The sequence below is a fragment of the Periplaneta americana genome, chromosome 12 (assembly GCF_040183065.1).
Source record: "Periplaneta americana isolate PAMFEO1 chromosome 12, P.americana_PAMFEO1_priV1, whole genome shotgun sequence".
Lineage (NCBI taxonomy): Eukaryota > Metazoa > Arthropoda > Insecta > Blattodea > Blattidae > Periplaneta > Periplaneta americana.
Window position 1 is genome coordinate 71,189,018 of NC_091128.1, and position 15,828 is coordinate 71,204,845.

The following is a 15,828-nucleotide window of genomic DNA, read 5'->3' on the forward strand; positions in this document are numbered from 1 at the left end:
GGAACTTTCAATGTAAAAGCTAGCTTCTTGCAAGCCTTGCGACCAGGGTAGTTTAGTTAGAAAGGGATGGATAATCTGCGGGGTGGGTTACACAGAAGAATGAGTGAAAGAAACCAGTCTGCTTGGAAGCTGGTGTGTGCAGGCTTCTTGTTTAGTGCTGCATCACAAATCATCCTGAGCTGCCGCATCACAATATTTAACGCATAAATATAAACTCTATTAAATTAATAAATAATTTTGTTCATAAACTGCAGGTTTATTATGAAATTATTATTAACTGGGGAAGCTGAGCTTTTTAGCTTACATTGACGCTACGCCACTGTTCCATATACCCCATTGGATTGTAAGTCGATATGAGGAGGTAAAATACAATGAAAAAAAAAAACCCTATTGTGTAGCTAATTTTTATGAACAATTTGTCATCTTGTCAACGCATCTTTTATGCGTTTCTGCAGTAAGATTGGTTAATATTATGTATCGTGTCTACATTTTGAGATTTTGAGTGACATTTTTAATTGCGATAAATGCGTAATATATGTCACGAAGCTTGAGATTTGAGGGTGCTAGAAACAATAGACTGTGACGGTTCTATTTTGCATTGCCTGTAATGAGGCAATTTTAGCGATCCTAGTGGTGAGCAACTATCTAATGTTTGCATATTTACTACGTATTGAGCTTCGCGACTGTATATACTACACTGTGATATTATTTCAAACACGTCTCTTCGATGCTGGGGAGAAAGAGGGATCAGAGCTCGAGTCATCACCTTTTCGTAATATTCCTACATTTTGGTAATTTTAAGTGAGTAAATCTAATTGAAATTGGAGAGAGAATAGTAGGCCTAGTAGTAGACCATAGTAATGATAATGATAAACGGCAATAATATGACGAGCATAAATTGGAATGTAACCCAAACGATATAGGTAGGTCTACACTTTTTATCTACTAATGTTACAAAAGAAGAACTTTAGTTAACACTTTTGCATTGCAAAACTTTGACTTTATTATTCTATAGTAAGATTCCACAGCAACGTGTTATGAAGTATTTTATACCATACGTTTATAAAACACTTTTTGTATTTACCTTGCGACACTTGCGCGTCGCACAGCTTTCGTGATGTCTTCTTCATACGATGAGGATGCTCTGGCTCGTACAACTCGCTAACATTAAAAAACAGATAAAATTTTGTGTGCATCCTTAGAGGTTGAAAAAAGGAAAAACGTATGGCATATCTTATTTATTTTATTTATTATTAATTTATTTATTTATGCATGTTTATTACTTACGTATGCATGTATTAATTAATTCATTCATTCATTTATGCACTTATTTATTTATTTATTTATTTATTTATTTATTTATTCTGGTAGAGTTAAGCCATGAGGCCTTCCCTTCCACGCTACCAGAAGTGAATTATACAATGAAACAATAAAACGTACTAATATTTAAATATAAAATCATTATCATGCACATTAAGGCCTACTGTACAGTGAAATATTGACTAAACATGATACATAATTAAGTAATTACAATATTATATCCTATTTCCACTTTATAATGGACCTAAATAACAATTTATACAAACACATAGAATACTTACTTACAAATGGCTTTTAAGAAACCCGCAGGTTCATTGCCGCTCTCACATAAGCCTGCCATCGGTCCCTATCCTGTGCAAGATTAATTCAGTCCCTACAATCATATCCCACCTCCCTCAAATCCATTTTAATATTATCCTCCCATCTACGCTCGGCCTCCCCGAAGGTCTCTTTCCCTGCGGTATCCGAACTAACACTCTATATGTATTTCTGGATTCACCCATACGTGCTATACGCCCTGCCCATCTCAAACGTTCCTAATTATGTCAGGTGAAGAATACAATGTGTGCAGTCCTGCGTTGTGTAACTTTCTCAATTCTCCTGTAAATTCATGCTTCTTAGCCCCAAATATTTTCCTAAGAACTTTATTCTCAAACACCCTTAATCTCTGTTCCTCTCTCAAAGTGAGAGTCCAAGTTTCACAACCATACAGAACAACCGGTAATATAACCGTTTTATAAATTCTAACTTTCAGATTTTTAGACAGGAGACTAGACGACAAAAGCTTCTCAAGCGAATAATAACAGGCATTTCCCATATTTATTCTGCGTTTAATTTCCTCCTGAGTGGCATTTATATTTGTTACTGTTTCTCCGAGATATTTGAATTTTTCCATCTCTTTGAAGGATAAATCTTCAATTTTTATATTTCCATTTCGTATAATATTCTAAACACATAGAATAACCTATTAAATTCGGCTAACACAAATCAATTCCGTGTAAAAGTATGTAATTTTAATTCTTAATTTAAATTGATTAACTGTTCGGCAATCCCTGCCATGACGAGGTAAGGAGTTTCAGAGGCGACAAACTGACACGGTAAAAGAGGATAATTGAAAGGGATACGGTGACGAGGAATAGATAATAAAGTCTGATGTTGATCCCGAAAAGTTGTAAGATATTCAAAGCGATGTCTGAGATATTTGTGAGTAGATGTGATGAAAGAATTGACGTTTTCCAGAATATTTATATAATGTCCCACCAATGCAATATGCACTATGCAATATTACACCATCTCTTCACAAAATTGAATATCAAATTCAAAATCGTCGCGAATTTTCTTTTACAGCCAGACGATACGTGTCACTTTGAAGGGTTACTCGAGATTCGAAAGAGGCGAAGCGCTGGCTTCGGAGTGGCGTGCCTCCATTCCGTCCTCTCTGTGTGCAATTGATATATTTGTTTATATGGGAGAGATTCGAAAAGTCATCATGCCTCCGCCCGATGTCCGAGCCGCGTCTTCTCTGTTTGAATTGCTAGGCTCTCCTCACATATCCTTCAACGACAGTACTCGCCTTCCAGCCTTCGTGTCGTTTCAGTCAGGATATCCGCTCCGTTGTTTGCAAGAAGCTTCGCAGATGACCCTCTAATCTTGCTACTAAAGTTTCACTTTTGTAACTAGTAGACTAAATGACTATCAGCTGTTTACATAACGTTCCTTTCAACGTCAATGTTGCACACAAAGTCACCTAGTATTCCGTCGTTGTTCCTGCAACAGCTCCTACGTGACATATTGATCGATTTTCAGATTTTTGTTCTAATAAATAACTTAAATAGTGATACAGCAAATAATAAAATCTCCTATATGTAATTATATTTCTTTCTTTCGAAAATGTAAGAATTCACAATCCCCTATGTACGGCTGCCATAGGATGAATAAATGTGTTTTTTCTTCCTACTGAAAAATTGTATATTTTGCACATAGGAGTTATTGCAGGAACAACGACGATTTGCTCTTATTGGATTGAGAAAAAACCTTAACCAGGAAACTTGTCCCTCCAGGATTTGAACCCGGACTCCCTAGTTTCACGATCAGACGTGCTAACCGTACTCCACAGCGATGAACTCATACTGTGATCAAAGGTTGTTCGGGAACAAGATAAGCAGTAATGGAGTAACAGTGGAGTGATACATGTAGGAAAAATCGAAGCAATTTAAGAAAAATCTACCATATCTCGTCTCTTTACCCATCACAAATCTTTAAACTTATTTTCAGGATAGACGTTTGGTGAGAGTTTTCATCTTACTGAATTAAATGGATAGGTTTTTAAAGAAATAAGGGATAAAATTGCTCTACACATTGTCTTTGCATACAACTTTACTTTTTTTCGAAAACCTTTGCATAGCACAGCCATAAGACCAAAGATGTGCATTAAATTTATGTAGTCCACTGCTATGGAGTAACAGGTAGCATATCAGACCGGCAAACGAGCAGGGCCGGGTTCAAATCCTGGTTGAAACGAGATAGACAAGGTTGAGGTTTTTTTTCAGGGTTTTCCCTCAACCAATTAAGAGCAAATTTAATGCTGAGTAACTTTTGGCGATGGACCCTGGACTAATTTCGCTGGCATTATCATCTTCATCTCATTCAGACGCTAGATAACCTTAGCAGTTGATAAAGCGTCGTAAAATAACCGATTAAAAATATATATTAATTAATAGTGGAAAATGATATAAATAATTATAATGTTCACAAAGTTATTAATTTCATAAGATTATAGCTTAATACTAATCACGGTAATACAGTTTCAATTGCACGCTTTGCAAACAAACATGTGATTTTTACGTCCCGGACCGGAATGTTATTGACTGGCTTTCTGAATTTCGCGAAACTTCCGTACCGGCCGTACCCATCCCGCCTGCCATCAGATATCGGACGTTTTTTATATATATAAATGCTCCATCTATCGTAAATTAGATGAACTTCTATAAAGTTGATAGAGGTTGGCGCGAAATTTTTCATAACCCGAGGACCATGATTCATGGTTAAGAGAATATAGTTCCTAGTGTATTATACATTAGTGACCCAATGCTATTAATCTTATTGATGCTGACAATATTACAGATTGCAACACATATTTTTAATGAAATTATATTGTTAAGTAAATTAAATACTTTGATCAGTTTTATTTTATATTACATGTGTGATATTCTTGCGCAGTGGTACATTGTACATGTGGGCGATTGCCGGCTGTAGAAGCTAAGGAGATTATTCACCTAAAATATTAACAAATTATTGACAATATAGTGCCGATAGCGACTATAATGAATCCAGAAACAACTTTACAACTTATTCAAATATTAGAAAAGACAGTTTCACCAGGTATGTATTTAAAACGTTAAAAATTAATTCAAACTTCAGTCATTGTTTCAAAGGTAAAATTCGTTACTGATGTCTCATGGCCTCGTACGAAACGCAATTAAGTTCGGGACATTTTCGAAAGTTAAAGTAACTTTTTCCACTTACTGTTCAGTTTGCAGTAAACAATGTTTGTCATTATGTCAAGCCATTGTGATGGACGTAAAAATATCTTGGAGATGATCAGATCAATATTACATTTTAAATACACCTTCACATAACCTACAATATGGTGGACTTTATTTTTACCGATGCCTGACGGATTGTGCAAACTTATTAATTTGGTTATGTTATACAATTTCACAGTATTTGTTTGCCTTGTTTGTAGATAAAAATGAATTGGAAGCAGCACAAAATTATCTGGAACAAGCAGCGCAGAATAATTTGGTACGTATATTATGTTTAATTACACTTTCAATTAATGCGTTTTAGGATTAGGTTCTAATTGTTGCAAAGAAAATGTATTTGATTGCCCTTTTGTTTTATTTATTACAGCCAGAATTTGTGAAGACTTTATCGGACATCCTTTATCATGGTGGAAATAGTCCAGTTGCACGTATGGCAGCAGGTCTGCAACTCAAGAACACACTTACATCCAAGGACCCTGCTGTTAAAACACAATATCAGCAGCGTTGGCTTGCCTTTCCAGAAGAAACCAGAGCTTATGTCAAGAAAAATGTAATTATTCTTTTGTTTTGATATATTTTCCTCGTAAGAAAGTATCATTTGTAACTAGCAGTATTGCTTCAGATTTCATCTTACAGTATAGAAATGATGGTAGCTGTAATTTTTTTCATATTGAAGTGAGTACAGCAAAAATGGTTGGTTAGTAAGTTCACTTTAATAACATTTCATAATTTGAAATGAAGTGATTGTGTAGTGGTGAAGTAGCCTATATAATGAATCATATTAATTGCAGACATAGGCTATTTCCGAGACCCATTTTATGTGGTAAGCCTAAAAATAAAAATACTTGAGAAGAAACATGTCACCGTTATAAGTGCATTCGTAATGACTAGGGGGGGTTCAATGGTCATCTTTATAGGCCTATGAGTTTTGTTTCAAATCTCTCTTATTGTGTTTACTTGTGTTTTCTAGTAACCAAACAGTACAAGGTCGACTTTCCATTTGTTGAATATTTGTATTGACAGTAATACTTCAGTAATTCCTCTCTACTACGTACGTGGTTTCCAGTGTGGGTTGTGCTCAAGCGAAACATACAGTATTTAAAAATATTCCACTTTATTTCAATTCCCGTTTTCTTCATGCATTCTCTTGTAGTTTTTCTGACTTATTCAGCACGTTTTTAGTCTTTATAAGAGTTAAGTAATTTATGGGTTTGGTTTTAAAGCTCACTTGCCAACTTTTACTTAAGCATTTTTCTACCTACGATATTTCATAACACGATAACAATTTGTGTAGGATTAGTGATACGAACTTATAGGTTTTGCTTCCAAGTTTCGTCTCAGTGTGTAATTTCTGGTTTTGTCTCTTCTTGCAATTCTGTACTTTCAAACATTGTAAGTCCAGGTCTATTTCATTTACTTGCACTTTGCTTACAACTCATTGACAGTCTGTGCTTCTGCTCCATGTGGTAAAATTAAGTAGGTTACTAGTACCTGTAACGCCTTACTGAACTGTAGGACATTCCATTTTAATATTAATATAGTAATGGCAAGTAATTCGATGTTTCTAACACAAAATTAACATAAGAGAATTCTCTTTCTTCCTATAGGTCTAATGTATTTTTTTTCAATTTCTATATTTCTTCTACTCTGTCGTCCTAGACTTGTTACAGGCATGTTCTATGCCTTTATACGATCTTTTTCATGTTACATTTATAATGCTTAGGCCTGTGTGTAAGGTCACTGTTTTTCACATCCTTTTAACTTGTTCAAATCATTATAATATGTTTTTATTGAATGAAATCTGGAAGTGTTTTACTTTCAAGTTAAAATCCTTATTTTGTCATTTACGATTCTTGCCCCTTCTTGTGATCCCTTTTGATGCTTTCAGAAGTCACATTTCGGTTACTTGTGTCCAGTGTAAATCTCTTAGTGCTGTAGTCCATGTTTTTGCTGGGACGAGAAGACTCTATAGAGTTTATATATATTATTTTATTTATTTTGTTTGATTATTTTATTTAGTATTTAATACGTTGAAACGTGAATGAAATAACTTTGATAGATTTAATACTTTTCCTGCCTTTGGTATGTTACAGTTGAATATATTCAGCGAGTAATACAATAAGAAATTGTGTATTTTTAAGCACTAGGCTAAATGATTTAAGAAAACATCCCTTGCAAATTCTTCAATAGTTCTATTGCGTCATTGGCTCTTAAGTTTTTGTGTTTGCAAAGAACTGACAGTCTATACAAAACTAGAAAGGTATTGACAGTTCAGTGTCTTCAAGACGTCACCATGGTAACTGTTCAAATCAGCCAACCAGAGTCCATGACAACAGGTTGGCGACTGTTTCACAGTGAGCACGTGGTAGCCACCTGTTTTGTTTGGAAGAGTTTATTCTTTTGCTACTGTATTTCAGAAAGTATTGGTCGTTCTGTCGTGGCTATTGTTTTCGTAGTTATTCTGTCAGCATGTGTATTTATATTACTGACTACGTTTAAAAAAGATGCGAATTTCGCGACGAGATTTGGTATCTTCCATGGCAGTGTTTGTCTGTGTAGTATCGTAAATAATTTAGGTTTTAAATATAAATAAAATCGGCGGAAGTCACTCTGTACTCGTTTCTCCCGAACTTTTACTTAATTAGCCTATACCTCGGAAAGTCAATATATTGCCTGTGTGAATTTTTAAAATCACTGTCCATATTTTGAGTAACATAACTTCATTTGGCGATACGATTGTGAAAGGGTTAATTTATTGTCCACCTTGTAAGATAATAAAAAAATAGGATCACTATCATCTTTCGCACTATTTAAGTCATCGCGACAAAATTAAATAGGCCTAATTGATCTGCGTCATTATTATTGATAATGATATCTGAAACGTGTGGCTCAGGTAAACCACGCACTCCACTGTTTTCTGTACTATTCGCCACGTTATGAAACTCATATTTATATATGTAGGCTTGACACTTTCCCACGAGGCATTATTAACTGATGTAAGATAATCCATGGAGCTGAACACTGTATCTTTCCTTTGTAAGTTCAAATTTATAGCATGAAATCTAGATTATGGTTTACACCACATATCATTTGCACACTGTACCATATTCACATTCACTCTTTTATTACTTTAATGATAATAATAATCATAATAACAACAATAGCCTGATAGGTATTACAGGTATCCATTATATCAATATTATTATTATTTTATTATATTATATTATATTTGTCTAGTCAGACTCCACATGATATAAATTTACGAGTTCGCGTCAGCTGCTCAGTTCCGACACTGCAGACAGGTGATGCAATCAGCCACACTGCACTACCACACAACTTTACAATGTTGCTTCCTTCCCACATGTGAGAGAGAACTGTCAATACCTTTCTACTTTTGTATAGGCTGTAGGCTTTATGAACGTGAGTTGAGGTGTTTTAGAGTTAAATTGTGTAACTTGTTGCTTAAGATGTAGGACATAAGTAGAATTGCTACTAAGTAAATTTATTTCTGATATAAATCTTAAAAAAATTGTTTCACAAAAGCTTCTTGTACACCTGTATTTGCTTCTGGTCAACAAAAATAACTTGTATCATATAAGTAAGATTTCTGAAGGAGATAGTCGTTGTATTTAGAGGAAGAAAAATTATATTTTTGGAACAGCTGGATAATGCGGACTGTACAGCAGCACTGACTGCGCTCATTACTAGTAACTGCGGCATACCGATCCATGTGAAACAAAAGAGAATCAAAATCTTGCTAGTAAAATTGTGACTAGCCTATATTCTTTACCAATTCACTGTACTAATCAAGTGCAAGATTTACAGAGTATAACAGCAGTTTTTTAATGCTCTAAAACAAAATGCACGTTTTCGAAGATACAACACATTATCACAGCGAATCAAAGAGAAAAAAGATATTGTCCTGAGAATATCGTTGAAATCGACAGAGCATCTAATTGACATTAATATACCTACTCATCAAACCCCATGATAAAACTGAGAGTGCATCTAATGTACACTACAAACCCACCTAAACTTGTTGTTAACGGAGGCGCTACCTCTCAGTAATGTTGAGAATGAGGGAGTGAGAAAAAAAATTCTGGTAATGACATCATATGTAAACTGTGTGCCCATGTTAGCAACATTGTGTACTATTTGGTTGTCGTTGTATTAGCACGATTGAAAGCTTTGGTACCTGACTCTCCAGTTTAGCGATATTTTTTTAAAATCAGACATGGCATTAAAACCTTTGCATGTTGTGGGATATCGGTTGAAACATCATATAGTCTGGATCAGCTTACTTAATACCCAAGGGGTGATACCTACCTAACCATTTCTCCCCTATTACTACATATGCTAGTGAATTCTGGTGATTTTCTAGTTGTCAGGTTGTAGTTGTTTCGAATTTCGGGGTACTGACAAATATAACTGGCAGTTATTTTCTAACTTATGTTGGCAGCAATATTCCAGTTTACAACACCAGGAAATTGATGAAAATGAAAATAACTAGGCTTGTGAGCTAATAAATTATTAGTATTACTTGACCAAGACCAGTGGAGTCCTGCAGCCCGGAGTGCCAATTGTACAGCCTGCTCCTGTGTTCGTATAGCTTCATCACTATAGTTCACATTATGCTCGCGGTTTCACTTGCCTCGGTCGAGTAATAATACTGGTATTAATAGTATATCAATACACAGTTCAGTTCTGTTGCATTGTGATTCCAATTCAACTCTATATTCAGGTAAGTGTAATTAAATAAGATAGGCCTACAGCTTATAGACCTATTTGGTATGAAAATCCACCTGTGCTAATGGACAGAAATATATTTCACAGTTTAATGAATTTCTTTCGTGTTTAGATTTTTATTAAAATATCCAAGAGAGAAAATAGCATGGTAGTGACTTACACCTCATGCAGTTATAGTTAATATGTAGGCCTATAATGTACTGAAGTTGTTATTAGGTTTGTTTGTACAGCAAGTTTGTGATGGTTTGAAAACTGTTTGCAGTCTGTTCCAACCTCACTTATTGCATATAATCGATTTGAAAACTAATTTCAAATAATCCGTGATTTCAGCATTTTCAAACTGGTTGGAACCACTGCCGTCTAGATAAGTGTTTGAACTTACGAGAGCAGACTCAATTAATTAAAATATTATGATACTTAAATTGTTGAGAGAGACTCTCTGCTACATGGCGGGTTACCCGGAAATAATAAATTCGCTATTATTGTATCTAGGGATAGTATGTTGAAAATAATTTTCATTTTTGGGCCTGTCTCTTTCCTCAAATAATTCCAGCAAGCCTAACTTATCCTCACTGGATATAATTATTCCATATTGTTGTCACTAGAAGTGGTTGAATCAGACATCTCAAAGAACAATTACAGGCCTAAATGAACTTGTATTTTAAAACACTGCAGGAAAATAATTTTATTACAATTAATCTGTATCAAGAGTGTATTCATCATAATCACAAACTGGATTTTGTTTTAAATATGAACTAAATAAAAACAATAACTTCGTCTATGCTATACATTCTATAAATGAAATAAAAATTGCTTGACATGATGTATTCAGAGAATTATATGTTAAAGTTATTGTAATAATAGTAGATTTATAACTCATGCGGTAAAACTTTAGAATACACACACTTATTATAGTATTACCTTTCTGAAAAATGACAATTATACAAAGACAACAGTACTAAGATATAAATGATTATATATTTAGGGCATATAGGTTATGTTGTAAATAACATGCAGAAAACAATGACAAAACTATCTTAATGTGCATGTGTCAACTATGATTAGAGATTCGTTTGCATTTGATTGGCAAATCCATTCTGACTATCAGGAATCGATTTGTGACAGTTTGAAATGCTGTAAGAATGCGTGACTATTTGTCAGAAACAGGCAGAGTTTGAAGTTTTCGCTGTACGGACAGTTAAATCCATGTGCACATATTCGTGACTGTTCAAACCAGTTTGAAACTGCTGTATGAACAAACATATTATGTGCACAGAGACGGCAATTATAACGAGAATAGCAACATTATTAGGAATAAGTGTTTTAAGTAGGCTATACATTTCAAAGTGGTATTCTATTATCTGAATTCGTACTAATTATTTCACGTGATCGAACCAAATACATTTTTAGGTTAGATCTCATGAATCGTACACTGTTTAGTCAAAGGAATGAATTTCACGTTGTCAGACAAAACACATTTTAATATTACATCATACTAATCCTAATTACCAGTACCAACATACTATGCGAGAAATCCAGGAGGAAAATATATTATTTCATAAGTTATTGGACCATTTAGAAAACACGTCCCAACATAAAGATGAGATGTGGTAAATAAGCAAGACATTATTATTGTTAAGATGTACTATAATAGTATTATTAATAATAATATATATTTTTTTCTGCATGTAACATTGTGATTTTGGCTGCAAAAGGGTATCTGTTGGATACAGGGGGGAGAGCCATTAATCCTTCCCATTGAAGGCTTTAAGGAACCAACCTGGACAAATACCCAATGTCCCATCCCTACCTTCCCGTGGTGCAGCTATTAGTAAGCATAATTTTACAAGCCAAACTAAAGGGAGGGGCTACTCATCAATTAGCACTGGTCAGCTTGATGAGTTAATGACTGAATGTGGTATAATTTTCCTCTATTCAATAGCTAATTCCCTCTTTACTCTTTCCTATCCAGTCCTCTGACTGAACTCTTACTTTCTTCGACCCCGACAGCATTAGAGCATTCGAGGCCTAGGGGTTCATTTCCCTTTCCTTCCTCCTCTTTCTACTTTTCTGTTCCTAGTGCTGACCTGCTATAGCACTAAAATCGTCCTCCAGTGGCTTAAGGGGGGAAAGTTGGTGATCAACAAGATCTCCCAGCTAGGTCCAATGGACCCATCGACCAACAGCAGGTGTGGTCCTCCAGACATTCTGGGGGGTTGTGTGTGAATGAAGTAGCCACCAAAACGTTAAAATATGGTGTTCACTTAAATCGGCTACAACTTGCCATTTTACTTGCCCATTGTGCAACTCAAACCAAGAAATGGATTCGGAACACCTCAAAATCTGTGCTTCAGTGGCTGGCCATGATAATATCTTTGAAAAATATTGGAGTGCAAGAGGTCAAATGACTTTATTGTCAAACGCCTGGCATTAGAAAACAAAAACAACAACAAAATTGTGATTTTACCCTCTTTGGTGATATATGGTATTAATTGGCTACACTGAAGATATGTCCAAACTAGCCTTTTAAGAATTACTCTTACATGATCCTCACTATACGTGTAGATGAGAGTAATAATCTGCTCGGATGACAGGTCGTCTGCTAGCATTGAGTGGAGAGTGATAGAATGATGAAATACACTGTTGCCACATATCCTTGAAAGACTACACTGCACACGACTGCAGTCTTTTTCTGAGGTGTGACAGCATATCACCCGTCTTCTGCTTCTTTCAGTTTCTGCTTGTGCACACTTGCAAAATATAAATATACTTCACATATTATTTTGCTTGCCTGTCTGTGCAAAACTAGCCATTTTCCTCTTTTTGGATCCATGACCACCTTTGACACTAAAATATTTTCTAAATTGCATAAAACATGTATAATAAGTACTAACTCTCTCAAGAACTGCACACTCGAAACATGTTACAGAATGATGTTAGTGGTTAAGTGGAAAGAAACTTCACTCCCACTCATCCCCATCATGCACACTATGTCCCTTGTTTATCAATCTCAAAACTGCCTTCTGGGCTGCTTCCTAGTCTAGCAAGACATTATCCACCCTCTTGCTGTTGTACCACAGTAACCCACAAAACTATTTTCATTTAAATAATGTGTAAGACTTGAATAGAAAAAGTACAACTTCCCATTTACAGGAACTTTTATTTGTAACTTAAGAATCTTTACATTATATTTTTGTGTTACAGATTCAGATAGCCAAAATAAATAGATCAGAACTTCAGTTCTTGTGTAGTATGACCCTCAGAGTGGAATATTAAATTCCAAAACATCTTCCCATCCCCCCAAAAATGGCGAGTACTTAGTGTCAAGCACCCAAATATTCCTCTACGGAGGATGCATTGTCCACGGTGTGCCATGAGAGGTGGTATACTGCATATCAGTATGATGATTAATTGAGCAGTAGTGGTATGCTGGTAGGGGAAACAGCAGTTCCCTGTCAAAACCTATATGCAAACACCATCTTTGTCCACCATGTATCCCATTGGATCCAGTGGGTTTCGAACCTGACTTACCAGTATGGAAAGCTGATGCTCCGTACTTAACTTAAAATTACTTTGTGATTGCTGCCAACTGATGTATTCTGAGAGCAATGTTGCTGTACATTTCACTCTTCCGCCGCTACTTGATGCTCGTATGCTGTCTGTTGGTTTGTTTCGAAACTAATCATCGTGCTGCTATACCCTAGGTAGAATTACTTTTTATACTATTAACCAGGTCGAAGGAAGTTACAAGATTTCGGGTTATGTCATTAGGTTACAGTGTGAAAGGTTAAGAATTTTTTGTGGGAATATTCTGTCTGTATGAGAATCACACTAAATATGAAACACTGGCTCTGCATCCAATTCTGACTTCTTTGTTAATATCAGAGTATTATACAGTGAAACTTCCCAATAATGGCCTGTCGAGTTAGCTGTGTGGTAGCATGTCTGCCTCCAGACTAGCAGCCTAGATTCGATTCTCGGAGGACTCGGACATTTTCGTGTAACATTTTTTACCTCTGGACTAGGAGAGGTGGCGGTGAAACACTTCTAATCACCAGATTGTGCACCAGTGTGCCTGGGTTAAAACAATTTAAATTATGGTTTATTTAGGAACGCTTGCAACTGCCGAGGTTACATCAGAGTTCTTTTACATCTAGTGACATGAGCTTGTTGCATTTAAGCACACTTAAAAGCAATCTGCCTGGGTCGGGATCGAACCTGTAACCTCAGGCATAGAAGGCCAGTGCTGTACCAATTGTGCCACCCAGGACGACGCCTGGGTTATATCCCAACTCTCTCCACATTATATATAAAGAGAAAGCATTTGTCACTGTTGATAGTGATTCATCTGTTAGATGGGGACGTTAAGCTTGGCGGCCCCCTTGGTGCTATTCGACAGGGGTAGGCTGTATGTCAGCTCCAGGCTTTCCCTTCTTTCCCTCATCTTCATCATCATTACCCATTCCATACACTAAGACTTACACTTCCACTCACCCTAGTACTAACACGACATAACTCCACAGATAGGTACAAATTGTGCACAGTGTAGCCCACCGAAGTGGTGTACAACTTAAAAATGGGTGATTGTCCTACCACCTATTTGCAATATGCAGAATCCAAATCACCCAAGTGAAGTGGGTAGGCATTGGATACACACATTTCCTAATAACGGACGTCATCTAAGAAAAAAAATAAATGTCCGAACAAAATTATAAAATAAATACATGTAATAAAATAATAAAACTATAAAAACGAAAGAAATACATTTAACAATGAATTTAAACTACCAACAATAACTATATAACAGAACAGAAGAAACTCGTTTATGTTAGCTGGGAACTGATACAAGCCACACAGCAGACAAAATACAATAGCTAACAAGCATGGCTTTGTTTATAAGATTAAATGGCAACAATCCTACTACACTGGGTGAAAGATAAGGTTGTGATTGACACTGTGTGGACAGACTTATATGTGTGGAGGTTCGGAGTTACCTTGTCCAGTAACAATTCATGGCCCCTTTATGTTATCCCTGGGCCATGAATTGCGATTGGGCAAGATATTGCCGAACCTTCACACATTTGAATTTGCCTATGCAGTATCAATCACAACTTTACTTATAACCCAATGTATGTTACAATTCAGAATGAGCTGTGTTTTGTTGTTGCCATAGCAACTGTAGTAACTTTTTATGAACATATTTTCGGTGCAGTCACAAAGTGTACTTAATGCAAATATAGCTGTTTGACTAACTGCACTGTTCTGAAACAGCTAAAATATTAAATATCAACACATGGTTGAAAAATCCTAATTCTTCACAACTCTGTCGCTTTTTGGGTTTTCATCAAGGTTCTTGTTAGAATGTTCGTGTCTTTATACTCGTATTTCTAAATTTTGGCAAGTATACTTTTATGTGCAGCTGAAGTAATGAAATGTCTTCTTTTGAAATCCTACCAGATCTTAGCTGCTCTTGGAACAGAGAACAATAGACCAAGCTCTGCAGCACAATGTGTTGCATATGTAGCGGTAGCAGAACTCCCAGTTGGACAATGGCCAGAGCTTATACAAGTAATGGTGAACAATGTCATCAGCCCAACAAGTACAGAAATGATGAAAGAGGCTACACTTGAGGGCATCGGTTACATCTGCCAGGATATTGTAAGTTGTGTATGTATATTGCAACAAGCTGTTTAAGAATACTGTACGCTATACAGTGCTGGTAAGATAACATGTTTTGATTGTCACTTTACAGGAACATGAAGTACTAGTATCACAGTCGAATCAGATTCTGACTGCCATTATTCATGGGATGCGTCAGAATGAACCTAGCAACCATGTTCGGTTGGCTGCAACAACTGCACTTCTTAATTCCTTGGAATTCACTAGAGCTAATTTTGACAAAGAGGTAAGTACTTATTTAAGATATTTTATAGGTTTTCATTTATTTCCTAGGTTATGCTTTTTCAAGGAGGTAAAAGCATGTTCATTTAATGCAGTAATTGTTCATTTTTAATGTTTCATCATTAAATAAAACCAACTATTCATTTCACTGATACTTTACTATTAGAATTGAGGACGTAGCTGCAATAAGGACCCATAGCCCCATAGGTCCTTTTCCTGGAGAATGCATAAATCGATTCACTAGTTTCTTTATTATACCCACAAAGTTTCGTTGAGAAATTTTGAAGTAATGCTGATAAACCTGTTTATTTTAATA

General features: G+C 35.7%; 1 protein-coding gene across 5 annotated transcripts in view; it reads left to right on the forward strand.

Annotated features, from left to right (window-relative positions):
• Positions 1 to 4,529: 4,529 nt before the first annotated feature.
• Positions 4,530 to 15,828, forward strand: part of Fs(2)Ket (Importin subunit beta Fs(2)Ket) — a 123,823-nt gene continuing 112,524 nt past the window's right edge. For 4 of the 5 annotated variants that reach the window (XM_069841523.1, XM_069841519.1, XM_069841520.1 and 1 more), the window contains exons 1-5: positions 4,530 to 4,701; positions 5,066 to 5,124; positions 5,233 to 5,415; positions 15,069 to 15,278; positions 15,364 to 15,516. In XM_069841523.1, the coding sequence (XP_069697624.1) occupies positions 4,644 to 4,701; positions 5,066 to 5,124; positions 5,233 to 5,415; positions 15,069 to 15,278; positions 15,364 to 15,516 (663 nt within the window). In that variant the 5' untranslated portion in view covers positions 4,530 to 4,643. The remainder of the gene's footprint in view (positions 4,702 to 5,065; positions 5,125 to 5,232; positions 5,416 to 15,068; positions 15,279 to 15,363; positions 15,517 to 15,828) is intronic. The other variant, XM_069841522.1, reaches the window with a different exon arrangement.